At 39.6% G+C, this 15,890-nt stretch overlaps 1 protein-coding gene across 1 annotated transcript in view; it reads right to left on the reverse strand.

Annotated features, from left to right (window-relative positions):
* The window catches only part of MPPED2 (metallophosphoesterase domain containing 2), a 166,057-nt gene that overhangs the window by 82,283 nt on the left and 67,884 nt on the right, over positions 1–15,890 (reverse strand). Inside the window, exon 3 of the mRNA XM_068555443.1 lies at positions 1,717–1,942. Coding sequence (XP_068411544.1) covers positions 1,717–1,942 — 226 coding nt within the window. The remainder of the gene's footprint in view (positions 1–1,716; positions 1,943–15,890) is intronic.

Here is a 15,890-nt window from a genome sequence, read left to right on the forward strand (position 1 = left end):
CCCAAGATCAGCTTTCAGATTATTGTTTGATAGGACTAATTTCTGCTGTTTGTTCTCTTGCCCTTTACCACCTTGTCACATATAAAAAGAACTAATTGACGTGCATTCATAAAGCTGGATATAAACACTGCAGATTATAACCACCAATTACCACAGCACTACCACCACCACCTCAGGCATACCATGTACCCTGCAGCCAGACTCAAATTAGGATGCTATCACTTAGAATCCGTGTGATTCTTGAGCAGTTACTTAACCTTTCTGTGCCCGAGTTTTCTCATCTGCCAAATGAGAATCACAATAGTGCCTGTCTCTTAAAGGTAGTTTGAAGAAAATGAGATAATAGGTATAAAGGACTTTTAGTGCCTGACATTTGGTAAGTACTCAATTAAGAGTTCAGAATCACGGTCAGGTTGATTTTAAACGGAAATATACTTCCTGTATCCACTCATCAGTCCTTCTGGATACCAACTAGTAAAGCTAGAAAACCAAATTACAGGAAATACCTCAACTTTCTATTTTACAGAAGACAATCCAAACTGTTGAGTGGGGTGGCCAATCTGAATTCACTCTGTCCTTTTCCAGCCTTATCCGCAACTTCTAAGGCAGGACTGGGATACTTTACCAGGTTAAGTGAGTAAAGGTTAGTTTTTCTGCTCTGTATACACATAGAGCTCTCAAAAGTAAGAAAGCAAATAAATAAAAATCCAAGACTCCTCTGCTACTGATCTTCTGATCTAACAAACACTCCCATTTTAGAGATGAAAAAACTGGCTCTAGAGGCTAAGTGACTTGCTCAAGTTCACATAAATATCTCGTGGCAGAGCTAAGGCCTGAAAAATGGTAATTGTTATTCTAAGCAAATCACCAGGCGCTCTTCTCAATCCATTGCAAACATCACCTAATTTAATCCGCATAATAACCCTCTAAAAGTAGGTATTATTTTCACTGTCGTAGAGAAACTGAGGTTCCTTCTCCATGAATTAACTTCTTCAAAACCAGACAACTGGCAACTGATAGAACCAAGGTCAAAATGCTTTCTTGTCTGGTCCCAAGGAATACGCGCCTGCTTCAAGTTTTCTAGAGCTGAGAATTTCAGTACTGAGAATTCTAGAACTGAGCTCTCAACCGGTAACTTCCAAACTGTCTGTGCTTCAGTCTTGTCTGGGGAGCTTTAAAAATACAGGTCACTGGGCTCCACCTCAGGAAGGAGAATCAGAGTCTCAGGGGGATATGGCTTCAAAATCTGTATTTCTTCAGAGTTGGTCAGGTGATTCTGATGTGTAGCAAGATTTGAGAAACTCTAATCTAAGCAAGATATTTTATGAGTGCTTCCAATGTAAAACGAGAAGGAAACGAGTCACGTAGGCTGATGGGATGTTCAGAGTGGCTGAATCTGCGTGAAGGGTAACACGGTGACCTTCCACCAAATCCTTCTGTGTCCCACAGACACACATGCAGCCCCGGTCACACAAACAGATACGTATCTACCAAAGCCATGCTCCCATTGATCTTGCCTAAAAATATCTGCATCACAATGAAAACAACAAGCATCGTGTTTTGCAGCAGTGCCAAAATATGTGTTATGTTCTAAATACAGCCAAAAGGTTTCTCTTCATCTTTATCCTTTTGGTTTAAGGCACCTAAGCCGGAACCATGCTTTCTGAGTGGTGAGCTAAAAAAACAGAGGGGAAGACTGTTGGAATGAACACTTACCAAGGTGCACCGTATATCCTGAATCCCTTCACTGTTACCTCCGAGTCTTGTAAGTAAATACTGTTTGTCAGGAGGGACTGAACGTTGTCAAAGTCCTCTGGTTTCAATTTGGATACAGAGGGGAAACGGTAGTAGTCCTGCTTAACAAGGTCTGCCATGAATTCCTTATCAAATGTCAGTTCATGATTCCCAGCAATCACTATTTTATATTCATATGGCAGGTTTCCTGAAATAAGAAAAAAAAAAAGCACCAATTAGCACGTTCATTTCCCATCATGAAGTACAACAGCAGAGACTGCGTGATTAGCAGACAGTATCCCCAAATGAAATAGCTCACGCATTCCTTTATATTTCCATGGGAACCAAAATTTATGACTACTTTTTTATGCTAACAAAAATGACAATAAACGGGAGATAGGAAGCTGCTCAGAGGCTAAAAAGCTACTAAGGAAACATTAAGTTTGCTAGTTCCATTTCCCTTTTCTGTCTGCTACAGATTCACTGTGATGAATCCACACTGTGATGAATCCATACTTTATAATTATCCAGCAAAAAGTACTTTAATCACGAGCCTTAAAAAGGTCTGGACTTGGTTTTGACCCTTAAAAAATAAGCCGACCAACTATTCTTAACAACTCAGATAACTGCTAGATGTTTTAGTATAAGCTTCATACAAAAGACATGGCATAGCCAAGCATTTCACAATTTACATAAATGAAAGGAACTACACAGTACAATTTCATATGGCAAGTTAAAGTTTACCTTTTGGCTTGCGAATAAAAAGAACATTAAGAATGGCCCCCTGATTAGAAGGCTAAATTTCCTCCCGTTGGGATGGGAGAAGAAACTGTAAAGCTTAACCCCCTTTTAATATTTATGGTATGGAAATGTGAGTTCTCCATGTGTGTTTTTTATGCAGAAGTTTCCCGATCAAAATGAGATAATTCTGGGAAGAAGAATGAAAGCTATAAAGGAAAACCCAAACACCAGACTTCTGCATAGATTTATAATGTTTGAATAAAGTACGGACCATACATATTAATAACTCACCGTGATGCTATAAGAACCAAAATCCAAAGGGAGATGGCGCCGGGCAGCTGCCCCCATCCTGAAATTAATGCCTTTTTCTCTTCTTTGTCATTATCCATCCCTCAAGCCTCACCACTGGGAAGCTGCTCGTTTTATTTTATTTCATTTTATTTTGAGGAGGAAAAGGGCGGGACGACGGTGCCTATAATTCCAGCTTCCTGAGACTCCTAGGTCCAATGCAAAATTAATGTTTCCTGCTATTCCAGGAAGAATGAAAGTTACCACTAGCAGGAAATTGGATACATTTGTTGTAAGAATTGGTCCTTACCAGCAAGCCAGAATCAATGATTCAATTAATGAAGCTTATAGTAGGGGAGAGAATTATATTGTTTGGAAGGGAAGGCAAATTTTTTTTTTTTTTTTAATTTTACTTGTTTATTTATTTATTTATGGCTGTGTTGGGTCTTCGTTTCTGTGCGAGAGCTTTCTCTAGTTGCGGCAAGTGGGGGCCACTTTTCATCACGGTGGGGAAGGCAAGTTTTGTCATTGGCCCACTTGGATTTCAGCAATGCAAATTGTAAATAGTATTAAAACTGTATATATAGCATGTGGGTTAAGGGCGAGACTTAGGAGAGAGGTGAAAGCAGTCAGAAAATAACACTGCAGAAAGACGAAACGGAAAACACTGTGACCAAGCATCAATAGATATCCTTGATTATTAGCCCACAATGCTGTGTGAAATGCCTTTGGCCTCAGTTATTTGCAAGGCTACAGTGAAGAGCTCATAGAAAATAGGAAGCCTCTCTTAAATGCATGCAGAGCTTATAATCTGCACTAGCATAAGGCAATAAGACTGTGATGTATGTTGCAAGCTACTTGGATAGAATGATGATATTTTGCACAATTCCCTGCACTTAAAATACGGATGAAAGATGTATTAAGGAGCCTGCAAATTCCCAGCACAGCACACGCTGGAAATTTTTGAGATGCCTCAAAATTTCAACATCATGGCTCTGTGAACACACTGGCCTGATACTGCATCCCCAGACTCACCTGTGCTCCCAAGGCTGGAACGGGCTGAAATGCTTTCCTGGACAGTAATCTGCTCCAAGGCAGGTCCTACCTGCGTGAACCTTTGAGCAACTCTATTTGTACAAGTCATGCTTTAGCTGCTGGTCCTCCTTTAATCATTCATGATGATGGACTCGCTGTCAACCCTGTCTTTATGTACCACTGCTCTTGCAAGAGGCCTTGGCTTGTTGTTTTTTCCATTTCAGAGCTTTGGTTCAGGGATGGAATGGGTGAGACTGGGAAACAAGGTGAAGGAAGTACATTTCTCCCCTTCAGATCAGTTAAGAAAAAAAAAAAACTGCTGCAAAGTAAATCTTTCTCAGGAAGACAGCCTCTTCAGTGTCTTTTAAATCAAATTTTGGAGACTCAGCATAAAGAAGTAGCCACCAAAATGAACAGCCACAGAAAATCGTGATGATATTTACGCTTTGCCAACAAACTCATCTCTTTCTGAGAATCCAATAGTAGTTTCCAACTTCCATCCTCTGTTACCTATGTTATGAGATTGTCTGACATATTTTTTTTGCTGAAATGACCTTTCATCTATAATCTGCCAACCTTTGTGTTTTATATGAAAATTGTAAGCAGGCCAGCTGACAAATCTCCTGTTACTTGATGGCATTTTTGTTTTTTTCCAGACTAGATTACTTTGGAAGGCTCTGCAGTCAAGCTCTAACTTCTTGTTATTCAAATAGCATTATTTTAAAATTGTCAGACAAAGAGGTGCCTGCCTTTATCCATTTTATTCAGATCAGGCCATCGAAGCTGACCTGCCTGAATAAAAAACCAAGGCCATAGTGCAGTTATTCTAATGTGGAAAAATTCTTGCTTTGAATGACCTAAAGAATTCTACCAACTAACCAGTTCTATCTTTCCTAAGACACGGTATATGTTCTATTGGTAAGATACAAGATTATTTTAGGTGGAACAGAGATGAACTTCTGACAAAATGGCAAGTAGTTTTGTATGTTCTAAAAATGCATATTTGGAAAAACACAACAATGCAAGTAATGATATCTGGCTTCATTTTTCATTTCTATTTTCATTTTTCTATTTTTGTATATAAATTAAGAGATGATTCAAAGAAAACTATTGCGCAAATAATAACACAGATAATTCACAGATATGGCAAAGTGATGGCTAGCAAGTGAATGAATGAAATTTGGGAAACTAGCCCATCAATCAGTTCAGTTTAGAGCTACTGATCATAAGTAAGACAATAAGCTCTTGGAGGCAGCAATTAAGTCTTATTCAAATCTGTATCTCCTACTGTATCTGTATCACCTCACTGTATCACATAAATAGATGCTCACTTAAAACTAATGGATAATGGAAGTCAGCTGGGTCCTCACTGTTATTCTACAGTTCTAATCATCCTATACTCTTGCCACTGCCTATTCCTTAAGCCGCTATCACAAAACTTTTCCAAGTTCCTCTCTAGGTTCCAGGCTCCTTTTGACTCTGCACTTAGCATACAATACGTCCTCACCTCAAGATAGACTCTCTTCATTTCCTTCTCTTCACATTCCGATCACTGTTTACATCTTCTCATCTTTCTAATAATTGGCCTTTTAATCCATTTCCTGCCACTGGCACTTTAATTTTTCAGACATCTCTCTATGATATTCTGGGTCTCTTTATTTCTCCTCCTTAGTGAGTTTATGTTTACCCACCCCAAGAAAATAAAAACAAGCAGCTATTCACTCACTCACATACACACACACACACACACACACACACACACACACACACACTCCTCAAATGCAATCCTAAACCATCCCTAACCTTACTTCTTCTTTGAGATGCTTCCTCATTTTACTTCTAAACATCTGGAAGGAGGATTCTAGAAGCTTGCGGCTGGTATGCCAAATTCAGCCCACAGATGTATTACAGTGGGCCCTCAACTGTGTTTTATTTTATTTTCTTAGTTGAACTAACATTTAGAAATCAGGAAATATCACACCAAAAATTCAGGGTTTCTGGCTTCTTTTGGATGCTAAAAAATCAGGCAATACTGACCTCAGTCTGCTGCAGACCTCCTCATTCCCTGTTCCTTCTCACACCTTGGCCCACTTATCACGATTGTGTTGCCTGATGGGCCACCCTACTATTAGAATCAGCAATTTAGACATAAATGGCTACTCAGAATTTACCCAATGCAATCTGCCTCTGTTTCTGTGCTCTTCCAAAAGCTTCCCTGAATGTCAATAAAAACCTCCTAAAAACCAAAGCCAAGGCTTTTTCTCCATCCTCATCTCCATGGATGTCTCCGCAGTGACATCCCTGTCTGACGAAGTATCTCTTCCTGGATTAGTGATGCTGGACTCTGCCTTCTCCCCCTCCCTCTCCGGTATTTCCTTTCCTCTCTTCTTCCTCAACTCCCTTTGCGTCCCACCTCATTCTCAGCTGACCCATGACACTCTCCCTCTTCTTCTTTACTTCTATGAATATTATTTAATATTTTCTTACTGCATGTGTCACACTTCTATTCTCTGCGATTTAATTTTCAAATTTTTAAATTTTATTACAAATTAAACTGTGGAGGCAGCAAGAGGGTATGAGTGGGGCCTCTGCAGGCTTCACGACATGTTAGCTGTATGACCTTGGACAGAGCCCTTATGTTCTCTATGGTGCGTTAGCAACACAGCGATAATAACTGCATCCACCTCATAGGTTGTGTTCAAGATAAAATGACATAAAGCTTCTAAAGCACATGTGTGGTATGGAGTAAATAATCAGTGCACTTTATTATTTTACTCCATTTTTTTAGTTTTACCCTTTGCATGTGACTTGTCTCCTCCTAGACTGTGAGGTCCTTGAAGGCACGGATTGTGGCTTGTGCTTCCTTGTTTGACCCAAAGTACCCAGTTCAATACCTTCCCAAATGGCAGGCACACAATAAGTATCTGTTGAAGGAATGAATGAACCTCTGCAAGACTTATCAGGAACTTCCTAAAAAGAATTCCAGGAATGGGCTTGTCATCTTGAGCTATATGACAAGGTTTAAACCAGTACTGGGTTGTCCTCCAAGTTTAAGCCCTCCTGAATTGCTAGTTCAATTAAAAACAAACAAACACAGTTGGGGGCCAATTCTAATACATCTAATTTGGCCTACCAGCTGCAAGCTTCTGGAATTCTCTTTCCAGAACTTTAGTAGTGAAATGAGGAAGCATCTCCAATCCAGTCTAGCCAAATATTCTCCAATACACTGTTTTTAAACTGCAGTTTCTTCAAATATAAATGGGGGGGAAATAATAATACTACCCCTGAGGTTTGATGCACATTAAACAATATACTGCATGTAAAGATTTGCACAGTTTCTCACACTTTATCATCACTCAGTATATATTAGCTGTGTTATAATAATTATTATAATGATTGCCCTTCCCAGTTGCCAACCAAGAAAATATTAGTTTATCCACAAATTGGATCACTCCCTGGTCACATTGCACAATGTCATTGCCTTCAAAGAAAAGCATCTGGAGATGAAAAAGAAAACTTCGATTTTCCAAAGGCAGAAACTGGCATGGTCCAATGTATCCTTCAAATTAACAAAAACGTTACTAGGGTCATTAAGATATCTGGATCTGAGGTGATGGTGAGTGGACCTATGAGGCCTTCAACCTATACACAGTGCAAACCTAGCTGCCTCTGTCGAGATGCTTCTAACCTTGAAAATGTGTGCCCTCAACACATCACTTCTTTCCTCCTTCTAACATCCAGTTACCCATCTCTTCTAACATTTACTGATTGCCAAAAAATGGGCCAGGATCAGTCCCTCATTCACAAACGAATAGTATAACCTGTGATAAGTAACACCCAGATTCTATTTCTCTCAAGAGTGACTACTCATTTGGAATACCCCTAATATCTTCATAGAATCAGATGAAGGTACTCTTCGATGAGTATATAGAGAGGAACAGAAAAAGAAAAACTAAGATCTTCGGCTATGCACATGTCTGATAAAGCCGTGACAACTTTAAAGCAGACACACAGCAGATTGTGTCAAGGTCAGCCTCCCTTCCTTCCCAAACTCCGGACATTTAATGTGTCACTTAAAGCGGCCCCCATGTTTCACACCCTGAGTGATTTGAAAGCTGTGCTCTGTAACCCTCCCCGGGGCTGGAGCAGGGCAATGTGAGGAAAGAGACAAGGGGGGAGGGGAGGGGCCTGCTCCCATGTTCACCATGGCAGCACTGCTTTCCTTTATTTTACGATTTGGGGAAAGATTTGATTCGAAGAAAGTTAGCCCTGGCTTAAAAATATTAAAAAGAAAAATCAGTGATGTATCCAATTCAATTTTACTAATGAAGAGAGTGAGTGCCAGAGAGGTGCTGTCACTTGCTAAGCAAAGTCACAAGTCAAGCTGATGGCAAAAGTGGGACAAGAAAAGCTCTTTGCCTCCCCTGCTAGTATTCTGTCAGGTGAGCCCAAATCTTTTTTTTTGACACATGATTTATTTATTTATTTATTTTTAACATCTTTATTGGAGTATAACTGCTTTATAATGGTGTGTTAATTTCTGCTGTATAACAAAGTGAATCAGCTATACATATACATATATCCCCATATCTCCTCCCACTTGCGTCTCCCTCCCACCCTCCCTATCCCACCCCTCTAAGTGGAGGTGAGCCCAAATTTGTAACAGCCTCATAGACTTTGGCTTAAGACCTATCTCTTACATGAGTCCTCCTCATACCACACATGCTGGCTCAATTTAGGCATTCCCCAAATGTTACTGCAGCTGTGGGTGTAATTTCTTACCCACTAGCTCCCAGAAGAATTTGGGAGCCTACCCAAGGAAGGGAAGGTCATAGACTTGAGAAGAAGGAAAAAAAGCTCCTTTGTCCATTGTCATGCAGAGTCCCAGAATTTAAAAACTTGTTGACTGTATTATGAGAAATAAGATGAGGCTTTGACAGTAGAATAGAAGTCCAAGGTAATAAACTAAAATGTCTACAGGGACCAGAGAAATAAGACAAAAATGTGAACTGAGCTAGGTAGAAGTAAGAGAGAGTGGTGAGGACTAGGGCATGTGTGTATCAGCATTTTACAATAAACATATATAAGCACTCCTCTGGCCAAACACGATTCCTTGCTAGCTTGCCCCACACCCACCAATAAAAGTTAATGTTCCTCAAAATTATCACACAACTGCAACCTTTTTTTAAAAATCATTATAGAATGTATTCCTCTCGAAAACTCAAGTTCATGTCAGATCAGAATCCAAGGTCATTCCAGAATACTTTCTTTTCCTGGGAATCTGCCTGCCACCTACTAGGAGTTGGCTCCTGCCCCATACTCTTCATTCGCCATGAACGGGGAGTATGGGAAATAGGGGCAACCAAAATGGCCATCAGGTTGTGACTTATGACAAATACCACCTTCACCATGCCCAATTTTTATCAGGGATCTGACAGGCAAGGTTAACTGACTGCTATCTCCTATTTATTTCTGCTATAAACCCAGGGGGAAAAAACCCAGAGTACAATAGTAGTTCTTTGTGAAGGAGATCATCCCAAAGCTAACATGGCTTGCTGGGTTTCCTGGGTAAAGGAAAACCTACTTATACGAAGGTGACAAATTGATTTAAATATCTCCAATCTCTATGCACACTCCCCTCCATACTCCTAAATTCCAGACTTTGAAAATATATGAGGAAACCAAAAATTTTTCTGGCATATCACTCACATAAAATAAACCTCACTATGTAGCAAGAAGAAAACAACACAGAGATAACAAGTCAGAAGAACCTGCAATGGCTCCCAGATGCCCAGGAAAATACAACTCACAGGGCACAACCTTCAGGCTCACCTTCCCTTGCCAATGTGCTAGAAAAAATGAACTTTCTGAGATTAAAAAGAATAAAACAGATATATACTCAGACCTATTATCATGGACTGTTATACACAAAAGAGATATATTGCAATTCAATCACATTTCTGAAATCTTTGGTCTGTGTGGGGCACTGTAGATGTTCCCTAATGCCAATGTTATAAAGGGACCTTGTTATAGCCCCAAGGTGGATAATAGAAGGCATTTTTTTCTGTTTAAAATTATTATTATATTTTAATATCATGACTCCAGCAGAGAGGGAAATGTTTAAACTCTTGAAGGCTCTCTATTCCACTGAGGACTAAATAAGAATAACTTGGGCTTGAAAATTGGCCAAGCAGAAAATTTTGCAGGAGGATGGAAGGAAAAAAAATAATACCAATGGCTATGAGGATGGAAGAACTATGAGGCTCTGGGATGGACTAAGGAGACGTGTCAGTTAAATTCCGTCCTTGATTGGGATTTGGGATTAGCAGATACAAACTATTATATACAGGATGGATTAAACAACAAGGTCGTCCTACTCTATAGCACAGGGAATTACATTCAATATCCTGTGATGAACCATAATGGAAAAGAATATGAAAAAGAATATATATACGTATAACTGAATCACTTTTCTGTACAGCAGAAATTAACACAACACTGTAAATCAACTATACTTCAATAAAAATTAAAATAAATTAATAAATTCCTTCCTTGATGACTGCTGGGGCCAATAGCAGAGAAAGGCTGAGTCCAGCCTGGAGGCAGGGAGAGGGCTCTGAAGCTAGAAGCAGGTAGAGCCCACCTTTCCCTGCTGTGCTCCCAGCACCTAGAAAAGTGCTTGACACATATTTGGTGCCCACTGCCTACATGTTAAATGAATGAATGGACCTCCAGCACTCCCTCTCGGCTCCACGGTTTGCACTCACTTGCCTCAGCTGCAAAGCCACCAGAAACATTCAATCAGGGCAAGCTCTGTCTCTGACCTCAGTCTGTCCCCCGTCAGGCTCCATTAATTTTCACAAGTCCTGACAGCTCTAACGTTAATACTCACACTTGCTGATGGAGCCACACAGCAGGTTCAGACTGCTACCTTCTCCTCTGAAACTCATGCATTAGGGTTTCTTCCATGCTTGCAATGGGAAACCAAGTCTAAGAAATATTAAACACAGAAAACTATATTACAATAATGTCAAGGCTGAGCCGGAAACCCAGGAGCAAGTAAGGAATGCTGAGTGAACGCCCAGTGGTCTGCTGCAGGAATTAGGGCTAGTGTTAAGAAGCCACAGCTGAAATGCTCCCTCCTCCTCTTCAGCCTCCTCCATAAAAAGAATCACAAGGCATCAGGAGATGTTATAAGCCTTAATCCACAAAGGAGACAAAAGTCCATCCCTCACCCAGGAAAGCAGACCTCCCTCTGGACCCGAGTAGTCACCAGTATATGGCACTGATGATGACAGGTAACGTGACTAAGAAGTGTAAACCACAAGGCCATTAGTACCCATAATTATTATGGACCTGAAAACATCTCAGAGATTTGATTGCTGCTCAGCAGCAACTTGTTTGCATGCATTCTCGTCTCAACCATAACCTTATTCCAACACAGCTTTCTGTGACTTAAACACACACATGCACACAAACACACACACACATTCATACACTTTACTACCACAAGGTATTAAAAATGAATGACAGTCTCCTCCTTGTTTCCCAACTGAGTACCTCTAAGTTGCTACCCAGACCAACATGGCATGTTCTATATGTAAAGCCATGATGGTAACTGTCCAAGGAAGCATGGCTCCAATTATACTTGAGTATTACCATCTGCCTATGTAACTGGAACCATGGGTAGTCTCTTCACTGTTTATTTTGTCCAACCTCTTCCTTACAAATAAGAGCCTTGGCTTGTTGAGAAAGATTGATACGCCATACAACAAATCTGATCTGAAACAATCAGACTATCTCCTAAAGACCCTTCAGTCGACTTCCTCAAGTTTCAGAAAACTGGATCCAAATCAGGATTTCACTGGATGGTCACAGGAAGAATTGGTAACAACATTGTCAAGTCTCATCTCAACCAGCCATGTACATGTTTATATCACTGGAGCATAACAGAATGTAGAAATAATAGCATGATGGAGAGATCATGGGCTTTGGAGTCAGACAGATTCGGGACCAAGTTTCTGATTCTGTCACTTACTACCTGAGAAACTGAAACTCAAAACATGCTATTTAACCTTCATATTACTCATCAGAAAAAATAAGGATAATTGCACAACCTATATTACAGAGTGGACATGCAGACTGAGTGAGATTGCTAAAGAACTTAATATAAAACTGACACATAAAGGACGATTATTATTATCATTATTTTTATCCTGTCTTTGTTCTGCATTGTAACTTCATTCGAGATAAGGGGTTCATCTCCTACTTCTTACCATCTTAAAAGAGTGTTCAATGAGTATCTTTAACAAACTAGTAGTGTTGACTGACAAAGTCTGTGGTGAGCTGAAAAACAATATGTTGGGATTTTTTCCCCCACAAAGCCTTTAAAAAAGCAACTAAGAAAAAGGTGTTCCTTCCAGCAATAATTACAAAACAAGTGGCAATTACTCTACTGAATAATTAGAGGAACAAATACAAATCCTATGTGTGTGCATTTTAAACCATTAAGTATGGTAAAAAAATCAAATAAAAATAACTCTGGCATAAAGGCCATCTGCTTTAAAAAATAATAACAATTTTAGAGGCTTTTTAGATTCCCTTCCCACTTTAACCCCACAAGTAATAATAAAAAAAATCTTTTTGTAATAACTACTATGATTTTTGCATGCTGAAACAATGTTTGGGCAGATGAATGCAGGATTTCAGTGTGCAGTGATTCCAAGGGGCTGGTCCACAGAAGCCAGAACAGAGGGTTGACAGTGGAAATAAAGTCTCTGCCTTAACAGCGCCACTGGGGCTAGATGAAAATGGTCTTCTAGAACTTGATTAAAACTAAATTGAAAAAGAACATATTTGGCTGATATTACATTAGACTAAAATATAGAAATGAACCCTAATACTCTTGAAATCTAATAAGAAAAAGCCATCTCAATTTCCAAACTTTCAAAAGCATCTTCTTTAAATGCATCACAGATGAATTTACATGGTACTTTTGCCAATAAGCAAAACCAAATCACAGGCTCCAATCGGCTTATATTGGAAAGTGTGAGAGCAAATGCTAGAAAATGCAATTACTGCAAACAAACTCCATTTTCTCCCCTCTGAAGGGAATCTCAGAGAATATTTTATTGCCATCAAATAATATTTCTGAAGGCATCAATACACAATTCTATTTTCTTTTCAGAGTACCCACTCGCTACATAATCTAATCCACTCTATGGATATCTTGAAATTTAGAAAAGAGTCTACAAAAAATGATATTACCTTGCACACACATCCTATGTCAATTTTAATAATTTGCACTCTGGACAGGAAGCCACATAGAGCAAAATTTAGGATCCAATAAAATCGACTTTTCCCATTTTATATTTCAAAATTTTAATGAAGCCTTCCAAGGGTAAAAATTTAAAAGAAATCTCTCAGGGAAGGTTATTTTGATCAATAGTGACAGTGATGAGATGGAGAGAATGGAGATCGCATTCATTTCCTCTTCCATTTTTGCTTCTCCCCCACCCCTCAGCTGGCAAAATTTTCTACTAAGAACTCCAGATAATTGGAAGCTACAAAGAAGACTTGCTGGGTAGTATGAAATCATGAAGTCTCCTGCTGATAAGGTTTTGGTTTCATTGAAACACTAGTTCCAACAGTCTCTGACCTCTTCTCTTGGGAAGAGCTTTGTGGCCTAATGCCCCAAGCCTCCCCTTTGGGATGAAGCAGTACAAAATACGTAGTATAATTTCTCAGGAAGAAAGGATTTCTGGAAAGTCCATCATGGCCCTTGGGGACCAAGGTTCCAGGAAGTAGAGTTGGAGGTCTATTTCACTTTCTATATTTTTCTTCTTTACCCACATGTTATGGTCTGAAGATTTGTGTCCCCCCAAAATTCATATATTGAAATTCCCATTGTGATGGTATTTGGAGGTGCAGCCTTTGGGAAGTGATTAGGTCATGTGGGTGGGGGTGGACGCCCCATGAATGGGATTAGCGCCCTCATAAAAGAGAAGCCACAGAACTCCCTTGCTCCTTCCACTATGTGAAGACACAGAAAGAGGACACCATACATGAACCACAAAGAGGGCCCTCACCAGAACTCAACCATGATTCTGTACTTCCCAGCCTCCTGAACTGTGAGAAATAAATTTCTGTTACGTATAAGCCACCCAGTCTGTGGTATTTTGTTACAGCAGCCTGAATGGACTGAGACATTATAGTTTACTAGTTTCTTGAGATCTAGCCCCCAGCATCTTAAAGCTACAGTTCAAGAGACAAATTTGCATTGTGTCTTCTTAAATCTGTTTTCTCATAAGTAGTATGCTTAAAGCATAAGGTGTTTTTTAAAGCTCTCATTTAAATGATTCAATTAAATATTTTAAGGAATCCAGATAATCAGGCCACAGTTGGAGAACATACCCTGTCTGTGGAACACCGTTCGCAACAAGACAGTAAAATGAAAAAAAAAAAAAAAAAAAAAAGAGCACAGGTGGTCTTGTTCTATGAAGGTCCATATTCTTGAACATTTGAAGTCAAGTGAATACATACTGCTTTAGCCTTAAAGTGTTCATTAAAATACATGTCCATTTCTGTCCCTTATCGCACATCGCCTTCTGACAAGGTGTGGATTTCCCTACCTTTTGGTTTGCTCCTTTTATGGGCTGAATTGCGTCCCCCTAAAATTCTTATGTTGAAGCCCTCTCCCCCAGTACTTCAAGTATGTGACTGTATTTGAAGATAGGGTCTTTAAAGAGGTAATTAAGTTAAAACGAGGCCATAGGATGGGCCCTAATCCAATCTGACTGATGTCCTTATAAGAAAAAAAAAAAAAAAATACGGGCACACAGAGAGACACCAGGAATGTCTACGCACAGAGGAGAACCATGTCAGGATACAGCAAGAAGGCAGCCATCTGAAAGCCAAGGAGAGAGGTTTCAGGGGAATGTAAACCTACAGACACCTTGATCTCAAACTTCTAGCCTCCAGACTGTGAGAAAATAAATTTCTGTTGTTTAGCCACCCAGTCGGTGGTACCTTGTTGACAGCTCTAGCAAACTAATATACCTTCTTATAAGGCTTAATCCATCCTACTCACTAATGCTAAGGTGATCTTATCAGAATAGAAAACTGATCGCATATGTTCCTCTGTTCACTTACACAATCACGCACGTTAAAATCCTCTTAGACTTCCCTATTATTGCCTATAGACAAAAAGCCAAACTCCTTGTGTGATGTGTACAACTCTTTGTGACCTGGCCCCCATTAGTCACCCCTCCACTCGTATTTTGGGCTCTGAGCTTGCCAAGTGCTTGCAGTTCATAGAACGAAGAATCTGTCTACAGGGCTCTCTTTCCCACTTGGAGGGAAAGAGACTCAGGAGGGTCAGACTCCATTCTATTCCTCTTTGCATTCCCAGCAGGCTTCAATAATTATTTATCAAATGAATGAATGAAGAAATAATTTTATCCTGGTTAAGGATAATGTGAATATGAGTAGCTAGTATCTCAGTTTTGGACTCCAGATGGCCTTAAAGTGTGACAAATCCTATTTTTATTTTATCCTAAGATGGCACCAGTTATATCCATCACAAGATATTCTATTCATTTGTCATTGAGAAACCAAATCTGATTTTAAAAATCAGTTATAAGGGGACTTTTTGTTGGGGAAGGCAGATGGAAGCAAAGAGACTGGTCTGCACATAGTAAGGAGTCAAATTTGTTGAATGGGTGAACAAATAAATGGACAAATAAATGAATGAATAAGCTATACACATCACGCAAATAATGCTTCAATTTCAAAAGAGAAGGGAATTACTATTGTTGCGTGATTAATACTATTCGTTTAAAGATTTTTCCAGCCTTTGTTCCCAGGATTAGGGAGCTCAGAGGAGATAATCAATAGTGGAGTTAATGCAACAGCCATTCATTATTTGAGGAAGGTGCCTGTATTTCTTCTTCATTGTATCGGGAGCTCAGAGGAGATAATCAATAGTGGAGTTAATGCAACAGCCATTCATTATTTGAGGAAGGTGCCTGTATTTCTTCTTCATTGTATCCCTTCATCTGAACGTTTTCACTCCTAGGCCTCTCAGGCAAATC

This window comes from Eschrichtius robustus, chromosome 11, assembly GCF_028021215.1.
Source record: "Eschrichtius robustus isolate mEscRob2 chromosome 11, mEscRob2.pri, whole genome shotgun sequence".
NCBI classification, from domain to species: domain Eukaryota; kingdom Metazoa; phylum Chordata; class Mammalia; order Artiodactyla; family Eschrichtiidae; genus Eschrichtius; species Eschrichtius robustus.